This window comes from Astatotilapia calliptera, chromosome 12, assembly GCF_900246225.1.
Source record: "Astatotilapia calliptera chromosome 12, fAstCal1.2, whole genome shotgun sequence".
In the NCBI taxonomy this organism is placed as follows: domain Eukaryota; kingdom Metazoa; phylum Chordata; class Actinopteri; order Cichliformes; family Cichlidae; genus Astatotilapia; species Astatotilapia calliptera.
This window is the reverse complement of record NC_039313.1, coordinates 38,434,056-38,446,555: the sequence shown is the minus strand read 5'-3', so window position 1 is coordinate 38,446,555 and position 12,500 is coordinate 38,434,056. Positions and strand designations below refer to the sequence as shown.

The following is a 12,500-nucleotide window of genomic DNA, read 5'->3' as shown; positions in this document are numbered from 1 at the left end:
CTGAGTTTCCTGTTTGTGATGAACTGGTGAAGCTTGCACAGCGACACACAGACACATCTGATCACATAGAAACAAACTCACTACATCTTACAGCACAAGGGTCCGAGGGAGCTGATGAGTGGGGTTTGATAAAAATGGTACAGAGATGCAGGAAACTGTGCAGCCAGGGTAATTCTACTCAACTCATTGTGTTTATATAGCACCAAATCACAACAACAGTCGCCTCAAGTTTCCATCCATCCTAATTCTGACTGGACAAAACTGTTTTCATAGAATACATGTTTCTCTTTCCAAAACTGAACAAAGCAATCGGGGCCATGGCTAAAATTAGTGCAACGATACAGACACTGGGAAGAAACTGACATTCCAGGGGTAAAACATTGCAATGAGGTGTTTAGGACCCGTCTGACAGAAAATATTACTGCCAGTTGACACCAGACTCTCCAGAACTGGGATATCCTGGAGTAATTGTGGGCAGCCAGTAAATCTGATGTGGGGGAAATGAAAGGTCGAGGTGACTCCTACGTCTGATTTCAGACCATGTGAGCATCAGTAAGCCTTTAAAGCAAGAAGCAGTGAATGCAGCTACGCATGCCACCTGAAGTTCCCAAGTGGCCCCCACACCATATTGGCACAAGTTTCACCAGAAAGCAACATTTTTTTTATTTTTCAGGATAAAGTGGATCCTGCAATTTAGTTTTGGTTTGCTTTGTTTTTCCAAGATTGCATCAGATGTAAGTCCTTCACTCTGAAAACCATTGCAGCGATCCGATTCATTCCAAAGTGACAAAGAAATGTTTTGCGTTTGACGTCATATTGCTGCCAGTAGATACCCAAGTATGCTGGGAGAGGCTCCAGTGTCAGCGGTGACACGTGGGAGGGAACCGACTGAACATGACAGACAACAGTGGACAAAAAGGGCCAACAGGAGCCAACAGGCCTTCCTGCAAACAGTAGCAGCAGCTGGGAAAAAATTCTCACTTAACATGTGCTTGTAGGCCATCCAGACTTAACCTTGTGGCTGCCACATTCTGTGTCACTGATCCTTCACAAACAACCCAATCCCATCCTTAATCCACAGGGTTTAATATTTTGTCAAACCAACCTTTGCAGCTTTAACAGCCTCGACTCCTCTGGTAAGGTTTTATTCTGGTAAGCTTCCTTACAAAGCACTGATGTTGGGTAAGCAGGCCAGCCTCACAGTCTCCACTCTAATTCATCCCAAAGGTGTTGTATCAGGTTCAGGTCAGGTCAGTGCAGACCAGTCAAGCTCTTCCACACCAAACTCACTCATCCATATCTTTATGGACTTTATGATGTAATGCTTAGATGCAGCTGCTCAGCCATGGAAACCCACTCCACACATTTTTCTCGAGCTAATCTAAACGCCACATGAAGTTTGGATGTCTGAAGCGGTAAATTCTGGCAAGTTGGCAAACCAAGAGCAAAATATGGCCAAGCACCCACTGCCCTGCTCTCTGATTACGAAGCCTACCACTTCGTGGTTGAGATGCAGTTGTTTCGGATCGCTTCCACTTTCATTTCATTTATTCATTTCATTTATTTGTTCATTTTCAGGCACAACAAATACCTATATTGGACATAAAATACAGACACATACAGACACACAAAAACCTTTACGGGTTGTTCGAGTTCTGGGTAATTTGAATTCTCCAAAGCCTCTCACATTATAAACCTTTTCTCGAATTTCAAATCTAGTTTGTAAATTTGCCGGTAAAAGTTTAGTAAAAGCTTTATACAAAATTATGGATGTATTGTAATTAACCAGATCCTGGAATTTAAGTAACTTTGCCTGAAGAAAGAATTTGTGAGTATGATCTAGATAACCAGCCTTGTGAATAATACGCAGTGCTCGTTTCTGTACTGTGACTAATGGATTAGTTGTATTTTTATATGTGTTTCCCCACACTTCCACACAATATGTAAGATATGGAAGAACCAGGGTACAGTACAGAGTACGAAGTGCATCTTTATCAAGGTATGGTTTCACTTTGTTCAAAACTGCGAGACTTCTGGAAATTTTGGTTTTTATGTGTCTGACGTGGGGTTTCCATGAAATTTTGTTATCAATTATAACTCCCAAAAATTCGTTTTCACTCACATTATCAATTGGTACACCTTCAATGATAATTGGTAATTCTATATTATATTTTAAATTACCAAAAAACATTGCTTTAGTTTTATTTATATTTAATGATAATTTATTTATGTCCATCCCTTTTTTTTATTAATTTTATCTCCCTGTTTACGGTCATTACAAGATCAGTATAATCATCGCTACTGAAAAATATGTTGGTGTCATCTGCGAACAGTATGAGTTTAAGTACTTGAGAAACATCAAAAATATCATTTATGTATACATTGAAAAGTTTTGGTCCCAACACTGACCCTTGGGGAACACCACATGTAATACCAAGTTTCTCTGAATGGTAATGCCCTATGCTAACATATTGTTCCCGACCCGTTAGGTAACTTTTTAACCAGTTACCAGCTTTCCCTCGAATACCATATCTTTCCAATTTATCCAGTAAAATTGAGTGATTGATTGTGTTGAAGGCCTTTTTGAGATCAACAAAAATACCAACTGCATATTTATTTTTATCCAGTGTATCAGTAATTTCTTCTACTGCCTCAATTATCGCCATTGAAGTGGTTCTTTGCGTTCTGAAACCATACTGACCAACATTAATTATTTGATGTTTTTCAAGGAATTTTTCTAATCTTGAATTAAAAAGTTTTTCTAGAATTTTTGAGAATTGAGGCAGTAGAGAAATAGGCCTATAATTGGTAAAACTGTGTTTGTCATTACTTTTATATAGTGGTATTACTTTTGCAATTTTCATTTTTTTTGGAAAACAACCGGACTGAAATGATAAATTACAGATATATGTTAAGGGACTAGCAATATTCAGAATAACCTGTTTAACTACAGACATATTTATGTCATGATAATCCATTGAAGACTAACTTTTACATTTTAATGTGATATTTATTACTTCTTGCTCATTTGTAGCTGAGAGGAACAGTGAAAAGGGATTTGATTTTATATTACTGATATTTTCATTTTTATGACACGGGATGTCCGCTGCTAGTTCAGGGCCAACATTTATGAAGAATTTGTTGTAATACCACTAACAGCTAACTGTAGAACATTTAGTAGCAAGGAAATTTCCTGACTGGACTTGTTGCACAGGTAGCGTCCTATTATGGTAGCACACTAGAATTCACTGAGCTCCTGTGAGTGATCTATTCTTTCACGAATGTTTGTAGAAGCAGTCTGCGTGCCCCGGTGCTTGATTTAATACACCTGTCACCATGGAAGCAACTGAAACACCTGGATTCACTACACCTCTCAGGGTGTACTTTTGTGTGTTGTATGTAAAAATCTACACCATTAGAAGTGCATGGTGTGATTGGACCCTTCTTTCTTAACAAAGCCTACTACTTTGATAGACTGGGGGGGGAAATGAGATCCCAGAAATGTCTTTATTAAAAACACCAAGTTCTACCAAACACAGCAGACTTCCACAAACAAACACTGGTATGATGGAATCCACTGTGTGTTCCAAGTTGTCATCACACAGAAGATAAACTGGAATAATAAGGACATCATGTTCAAGAGTCGGTCCTTGTTCTGCAAAGTGTGGTTTGAGAGAATATATGGTCTGCTTTAATAGTTGCTAGTGATTATTAGATTATGAACAACTCTCCTAAACACACTTTTAATCCTTCAAAATCATATTTCACTGACGCACTACACAAATAATTTGCATTTCTAACAAAAATATAACAGCAAATCAACATCTAGGCCTACAGTGTCAATCCAAAGGATGTCAAGAAATCTAAGAATAATTTTTTTTAAAGAAACTGTTTCACCAACAAACTATTTCCTGAAAGGCAAAACAGGAATATCATCTTACACCAAATTTATAAAAATTGAGCTGACACGGTTTGAACAATATATCTAAAATGTCCTTCTGAAGCCATCCATCCATCCATCTTCATCCGCTTTATCCGGGGCCGGGTCGTGGGGGCAGCAGCCTAAGCAAAGAGGCCCAGACCTCCCTCTCCCCAGCCACCTCCTCCAGCTTATCCGGGGGAATACCAAGGCGTTCCCAGGCCAGCCGAGAGATATAATCTCTCCAGCGTGTCCTGGGTCTGCCCCGGGGCCTCCTCCCGGTGGGACATGCCTGGAACACCTCACCCAGGAGGCGCCCAGGGGACATCCTTGTCAGATGCCCGAACCACCTCAGCTGGCTCCTTTCGATGTGGAGCAGCAGCGGCTCTACTCTGAGCCCCTCCCGGATGGCCGAACTTCTCACCCTATCTCTAAGGGAGAGGCCAGCCACCCTTCGGAGGAAGCTCATTTCTGCCGCTTGTATCCGCGATCTCGTTCTTTCGGTCACTACCCACAGCTCGTGGCCATAGGTGAGGGTAGGGATGTAGATCGACCGGTAAATTGAGAGCTTCGCTTTTACACTCAGCTCCCTCTTCACCACGACGGACCGGTGCAGCGTCCGCATTACTGCAGCCGCAGCCCCAATCCGTCTGTCGATCTCCGGCTCCCTTCTCCCATCACTCGCGAACAAGACCCCGAGATACTTGAACTCCTCCACTTGGGGCAGGAACTCATCCCCGACCCGGAGTGGGCACTCCACCCTTTTCCGGCTGAGAACCATGGCCTCAGATTTGGAGGTGCTGATCCTCATTCCCGCTGCTTCACACTCGGCTGCGAACCGTTCCAGTGCGAGCTGGAGGCCCTCACCCGATGAAGCCAACAGAACCACATCATCTGCAAAAATCAGAGATGAGATTCTGAGGCCACCAAAGCGAAAGCCCTCCGCCACTTGGCTGCGCCTAGAAATCCTGTCCATAAAAATTATGAACAGAACCGGAGACAAAGGGCAGCCCTGGTGGAGCCCATCACCCACCGGGAACGAGTCCGACTTATTGCCGGCAATGCGAACCAAGCTCTTGCAACGGTTGTATAGGGATAGAATGGCCCGTAGCAATGGGCCAGACACCCCATACTGCCGCAACACCTCCCACAGGACACCCCGAGGGACACGGTCGAATGCCTTCTCCAAGTCCACAAAACACATGTAGACTGGTTGGGCAAACTCCCATGCACCCTCAAGTATCGTCGAGAGGATAAAGAGCTGGCCCAGTGTTCCGCGAAAACCGCACTGTTCCTCCTGTATCCGAGGTTCGACTAGCGGACGAACTCTCCTTTCCAGCACCCTGGCATAGACTTTCCCAGGGAGGCTGAGGAGTGTGATCCCCCTGTAGTTGGAACACACCCTCCGGTCCCCCTTCTTAAAGATGGGGACCACCACCCCGGTCTGCCAGTCCACAGGTACTGCCCCTGATCTCCACGCAACATTGCAGAGGCGTGTCAACCAGGACAGCCCTTCTGAAGCAAAAAAGAAAAACACAGCTCATTCTGTGCATTTCAGTTGGAACTGCAGACCATATACTCTCCCTTTGTTATGTAATACAGACATTCTGGTTTGATGATGATGATGAATGGATTAAAACAAAAGACAGACAAAGTTTTCAGTGGGAGAAAAGTTTCCTCACTTATCCAGGTGACTCGTTCAGTCTGTGTGCTGAACTGTAATGACTACGGAGCAATTAAAAAGGAGGGGCGGGTTAGTGCGCAGTGCAGCCAGCACAGCCACGTGAATGGCCCTACACGCTACAACCTACGCAACCCACGACCCCCCCTCACTCACACTTTACATGTTGAGTGATGTGTTGTATGAGACAGTGGGGATAGGGAGGGTCAGGAGGTAGAAGACTATCCCTGGAAGGAGAAAGCCAGCAAACAACCGGCTCAGCAGTCACCCCCATTCCACATAACCCAACAAAGTGAATTCAGGGCCCACAGTGACAATGCCCCGGAGCACCACCGAGTCCACGCAGCAAGTTGAGCAGTAATATGCAGATGGGTCGGAGTTTGAGTTTAATGTTTGATTATTTAATGTTTATTTAATTAATTTAATGTTTTGTGTTCTTCCACACAACTTATGAATCTGTCGCTGCACACCGATTTCTAAGGTAAAGATGAAGTTGCTCTACTAGGTTTGTAACATTTTCTGCACTCTACACAATGATAATGAACACATTAATAAAACAAACGATCTGAAGAGGTTGAAATAGTATATGGATGGTCTTAACCTGTATGACACCCTTCCCAAGCAAACCAGCAGCTTTTAATAGTTGACTGAGAAAATGTTTTTGCATACCGATGTATTATGTCAAGGTCTCCATCGAAATCCAAGAGCGACTCTACTTTTCTGTCCTCTCCATCAGGTTCTTCAGTGGCTTGTTTGACTGTTTGGCTGGTTTCACTTTCATGTTTTAAGTCACTCCCTGGCTCGTCACATCTTTCTGCCAGGATCACAAACCTAGACATGAAGACTGAAAAGTACACAAGTATACATACTGAAAAAACACATATTCAGTACAAGTTTAACAATCAGATGATTTGCATTTTGACATGTTTGGAATTTGAATTTTCAAATGACAATTTTGACATTTTATTTCGCTCAGGTCTTCATCTTAGCAGCTTCGATCAATTACCAAGTACAAAAATGTCACAAACAAGTGAGTAATGCTTTACCTTTTTGTCATTTAAAACATGTACATACTGTAATTATATTAAAAACACTGATTTGGTCATTGTCACGTTGTGGACAACGGATTCTGTACACAGCAGCAAAAATAAAGCACAATGAACAGTGAACTGCCACTGAGGACTGGCAGTTTGACTAAAATCACTCCAAACACTTTCATAATAGTTGTCATGTTTTCTTTTTGTGATTGTTTTTCACTAATTATAAAAAATCAGAATGAGCTGAAACTTCTGGGAGAACAAAAACAAAGTTTAACAGGAAACGTATTCTTAGTCACAACAACCTACAGCTTCATTATTATGACGCTGTGACAGTGACATCATTATACACACCAGGTTGACCAACGTTGTTGAGGTGTGTCATAAGGTGGCGTCCACCGGGACGGAGCATGTGAACATCTGACAGCACAGTCTCATGATGGAAACTGATTTCCTGCATGGATGATCAAATCTAATGCTGGAACTGAAGATCAGTCACCTGCTCACCTGAAAGAAGCGCGAGTTTAGAGACAAAGCAGGGTTAACAGGCTCTGGTTAACTCGGACAGGGAAACTGAGCCGAGCCAGTGTTGCCAACTTAGCGACTTTTTTTTCCAAAAAGCGACTAGCGACAAATCTGGCGACTTTTTCTGGTGTTCTTGGAGACTTATTTATGACGACTTTTTGATGTGAAAGGGCGTGTTGCTCTTACTCTCAACAAGCAGCGGGTGCTGCCGTGGGCACCTCACCCGTGCTAAAGCGCTCACGGGCGGAGGATAGTCCTCCCCCCGCTGCAGGAGATGTTCACATCTGTGAGTCCGAACTGCAAATGATGTCACTTTTGCCGGTCCAAACCCGGATAGAGGATCAGGGTTGGAATTGTGGCATTAAAAAACAATAATTGCTAAAAGAAATTTAATTTGTAGTTCTAAATAAATTCTAACTGCATTTAGGACGTTTTTTACTCACTTTGTCTCTTCCACGATGTTATTTCTCTCTCCAACAGCGTAGGTTACAAATACATTAGCATGACCAATTATACAAATTAGGTGATGACGTCATTTAGCGACTAGTAGCGACTTTTTGGACAGCCAATGGCGATTTTCCTTACGGAGGAGTTGGCAACACTGAGCCGAGCCCCACAGCAGCCGTTCAAACCTAATCAAATGTAGCTGGCATGCTCACGGCAGCCGAGGGTGGACACTACTGACAGGCAGCTTTCTCACAGAGTGAACAGAACCAGAGAGACTGAGGTTCAAACTTAATGCTTTGCATTGACAGCATTAACGCTTATACGTCATCCAGCAGCGGCACATGACTGCTGAGGTGGAGGGGACCAGGCCACGCTGCCCACGGTCACACTGGGAAAGATGGAGATCACGTAAAGAAACGTGATGAAGAGGCCTGCCGATGACTACAAACGGGCATAACATTAGGACGTCACGTACAGCAGCTGTTGAGAGGCGAGCTCAACCCGAGAACTGGATCCCTGCTGTCTGGACACGGCACATCTAAAATACATTTACTTTATTTATTTTTTTAAAAATGGGGAGGGGTGACGTTAACTCACCAGCAGCGACGCTGTGCTAAACGGCCACGACAGTTGACCCGGATGGAAACCCTCCCCCGCGCCTGCAGCGCCATCTGCTGTTTCTATACTGTCGTTTCTGTTTGTGCGTGTAAAATAATTGTTGCAAGAACAAATGTTGCATTTTGAGGGGGAAATTATTTTGTAGCAAACAAAACTCATTACTGCGTCCAAGAAATGCCTTTCAGTGTTTGCTATGATTCACACACACACACAGAGTCCCTGTCACTCAGTCGTTGGCGTTTGTTCTTGCTCAGATCTCTGCAGACTAGGGTTGCCAACCGTCCCTTAAAATACGGAATCGTCCCGTATTTCGAAACAAAAGTACACGTCCCGTATTGAGCTAATAAGGGACGCACTTTGTCCCGTAATACAGTGAGAATCAAAAGTAGTCTATAAATGTTAATGGAATTAACGCTTTGTTTGAAAACATAATTCCCAGCCCCTCTCCTGCTTTGTGACCAATGAGCTGACAGCACACTTATGACAATTCAGATTACCGCTCATCTCATTGGTCGAGGAAAGGTCGCTTGCGGAGAAAATACCGGAAGACAACAGATGACCACAACAAGAAGCATGGCCAACAGGGGAACAAACGCCGACACTGCGGTGCAAGTCTCGGACGACAGTACACCTAAAGCTGGACATACACTGTGCGATTTTTTCAGTCACGTTATTCAGCTCCTGCTCAAACTGCACGATTGACTCGCAGGGGTTAGACGTTCGTATGTCACGATGTACTCTCACACTATACCGCCCGATGCTCTGATGCGACCTGAGTGCTCACACTGTGCCTCCATAACATGAAGGTTATAACAGAAAATCTGTCGCTCTCCCTCTCTGTCTGTCTTTCACTCACACAGACACACCACCATCAACTTTGCTAAATTGCTAATGAAAAACATGATCAGGCAGCTGTGATTTAGCAGCAGTGTAGATCCAACTATTTTCACGGTTGTTGTGGTCGTGATAATTTTGTGATGCCACATCGAAAAGGCTCGGATGAGCTTTCCAAAGTTCTACAAGTTGTGCCTCCATCGCTTGTGTCCAGATCACACGCTGCACAGCCGTGCTGCTCCGTCTGCTCCGCCCTCACGAGCGATTGATGATCGGGAGCTGGTCGTGAGGTGTTAATCACTTCTCGTTACCCCACGTATACCCCACGACGCACGATGAAGGCCAAAATCGGTCCGATCACTCAAAAATCGGCTCAAAATGGGCCAAAAACCGCACAGTGTGAGCCCAGCATTAGAGCAGCAATGTTTGTTCCCCTCAGAGAAAGGGAAGAATGGGAAAAGGAAAACACCTGGCTGGAAAAAGTTAATATGGGCATGTGCAGTGAATATCAGCGCTATGTGGCCAGAAGTGTGATAATATAATTTATTTTGTGTAATAAACAACTACAAGGATAGATGATTACAACAAATAGATGACTAATACATAAAAGTAATACATAGATGAATAATGATGATGAGTTATGATGCGTAATCATGGGAACAAGCGGGTTTACAAACAGGAGCAGCTGATTAGAAAAGCTGAAATAATACCTCAACTGAAGCCAATTGTACTAAATGCACTATATGTGCACTGTTACAAGAATATTTTTCTTTCTATTGTTTTCTATTATTTTAAGTTAAGCAGGACAGAGTTCTTTTAAAGAAAGATTTACTTATGTTCTCAAAAGTTAAGCATGACAGGCTTCTGTTTAAGAAAGAGACCTGTTTTATTGTGTTAATGTTGTCATTTTGAGCTAAAAATAAATGGCTAAATGATCATTTGTTTCACATGTGTTCATATCACAAAGAATAGAATATGCATCTACTTAAATCAAATTCAAGTCAAATGGTTAAAAAAATAATTTCACACACAAAAAAAAGAGCTAGAAAATTCACCACACTGGGAAGGGTGAAGACAACTGGGTCGCCCGGCCCTGGCCACGAGGTGTCCCTTATTTATTTTTCAGGGAGTTGGCAACCCTACTGCAGACCTGCTCTCAGTGTGTCGCTCCCTCTCTTTAAACAAAGGCACAATAATAACAAGCTGGCTTTAAATTATTAGAACCAACTGCTGAAGCAACCTAAGGGATATATACAAAACAAAAAAGAAACAACAATCTAAAAGGCAATGCGACTCTTTAATCAGTAGAAGAGCTGGCACAGTAGCTATAAGTGTTTTTGTGTGAGTGTAAGGAAGAGGACTCCCTTACTGCATTTATTTATATTGTATTGTCTGTATAGCACTTTAGAGCACACCTTTCACTTTATTAAAAGCACCTTATCAAGCACTTTATGAGCATTGCACTTTAAGCATGGATTTGCACACAAGAAGTTTAAATATTTATTGACTATTTATTGGGAATTTTAAAATCAGTTGGTGGCCTTGTTTCAGATCCTGCACAGCTGCTCCTCGTCAAGGAATGTGGTGGTTGTCTGTCAGGAGAGAAGAATGGTGATTGTGATTAAGGTTTACCAATAAGGAAAACTAATGCAAATGTGTGTGTGAAATCTAGGGATAAAAGTGGTGCAAATAAGTGTTTGTAAGTTAATGATTACTCACCTTTCTTGCCTGTGTCCTCTTCAAGGTGTTTGGGCAAATGTTTCCCCGGGGGTCCAGACACCATTTAAAGGTTCCGGGAGAGACCATGGGTAAAGAGAGTGTGGTGAATCTTTTTGTGCTTGGGTTTCTGGGTTTTTATAATATTGGGTTTTGTGTAACATTAAAGTGTGAAATATTTATTAATATGTAAATGTGAAGATGTATTTATTTATTCTAATTAATATATTGTATACTGTGGTGGAAGGTTGGGATTTAAGAATTTACCTGAGAGTGGAATAATGGTTAAGTCTGTGACAGCTGAACATATGTAAGGCTGCCAGTTGTCATTAGGGGATTTTTTGTGCTGTGAAGAAGCTCGACAAGTTAATTGTTTTAAGGAGAGCCATATAGCAAATAAATACTTTGTTCCACTACACTTGCCTTGGTCTGTCTCACTGTGTTTCCAGCTGCTAAGGGCTGCCCTGTTACAGTGAGTGTGTCAGAGACAGAGCAAGCGTGTCTATGTGACCAAATTATTTATTAAGCTTTAATTGGACTCACACTTTACTGCAGACGTCACCGTTTCAATTCATGTCATCACCGAGGAATAAGTTCAGGAATCCAGTGGAAACAAAATGAAGCATACACATGGACGGGAAGGTTACACATATAGGTCAGCACTAACTACCAAATGATCGAATGTTAGATTGCATGAATGAAGTAATTTGTCTTCTAGCAGTTTTCCTGTTTAAGGGCTTTTATATGTTGTGTCTAACTTGTCTTCAGAAGAATTCAGTCGTAGCTTAAAGATAATTCAAAGACAGCATATTTCTAATGTTTTTCTTAGCATTTCATTAAAAGGAGCAACTTTTTGTACTCCAAAGCAAATACAGCTTCTTGTTTTTACATCAAGTTCCAGGGGAGATTCAAGGATCAGAGGTAGGGATGGGTATCGTTTAGGTTTTATCCGATACCGGTGCCAAACCGGTACTTTTGAGACGGTGCCGGTGCTTAAACGGTGCTCAAACCGGTGCTTAAAGAATGGAGAACACAAAATTGGTCCAAAAACCTCTCATGTTCAGCTGTTTTTTTTTGTAAAAAGATAACAATGTTAGCCTTTTCTGCAGCTATAGGGCATATATGGTATCACTCTTGGCTGGAAGCAGTGCTTAAACAATGGAAAAAACACAAACTCTGTCCAAGAACCTCTCATGTTTAGCTGTTTTCCACTTTTTCTTTGGTCATTTTAGCCTTTTTGGCCAGGGTGACGGGAGTATCTGCCATCAAACAAGAAGACAGCCGCATGTAGCTATGATGATGTTTGCTAGTTCACCTTACATGCATTAATGTAATAACGTGGTTAGCCTACTCAACGTAAATTATACACGAACAACATTAAGCTACTCACGCAGAGAAGAACGGTTGCTGCTGCATCATCATCCGTCATCCTTTCTGCTACACTGGCAGGGCTAGGGACCAGGACTCTCCTCTTCAGGTTTTTGGGGGATGTTGCTAACTCCGGGTCCGATAACAGGCACCACACCCGCAGTAGATGTGCTCGGTGTGAGGTCTCGCAGCAAGCTATCAAATACGGCGCATTTTTCGGCTTTTAAAAAAAAGCGCTATGCGTCGCCAGGTGTTTCATCGGATTTGAGGTGTTACCTCCTTTGCACAGTATCACAGTATCAGCTTAAAGCACTTGTTGCAGGCTGCTGCATATTTTGCTGTGAAGTACAGCCCA

The 12,500-nt window shown here is 42.6% G+C and overlaps 1 protein-coding gene across 5 annotated transcripts in view; it reads right to left on the bottom strand.

The window, feature by feature from the left end:
• The window catches only part of mettl22 (methyltransferase 22, Kin17 lysine), a 27,368-nt gene extending 16,557 nt beyond the window's left edge, over positions 1–10,811 (bottom strand). The window contains exons 1-3 of one of the 5 annotated variants that reach the window (XM_026187683.1): positions 10,781–10,811; positions 6,992–7,144; positions 6,270–6,444 (exon numbers count right to left, since the gene is read on the bottom strand). In XM_026187683.1, coding sequence (XP_026043468.1) covers positions 6,270–6,444; positions 6,992–7,097 — 281 coding nt within the window. In that variant the 5' untranslated portion in view covers positions 7,098–7,144; positions 10,781–10,811. The other 4 variants (XM_026187682.1, XM_026187685.1, XM_026187684.1 and 1 more) reach the window with 4 other exon arrangements.
• Between the last annotated feature and the right edge of the window lie 1,689 nt (positions 10,812–12,500).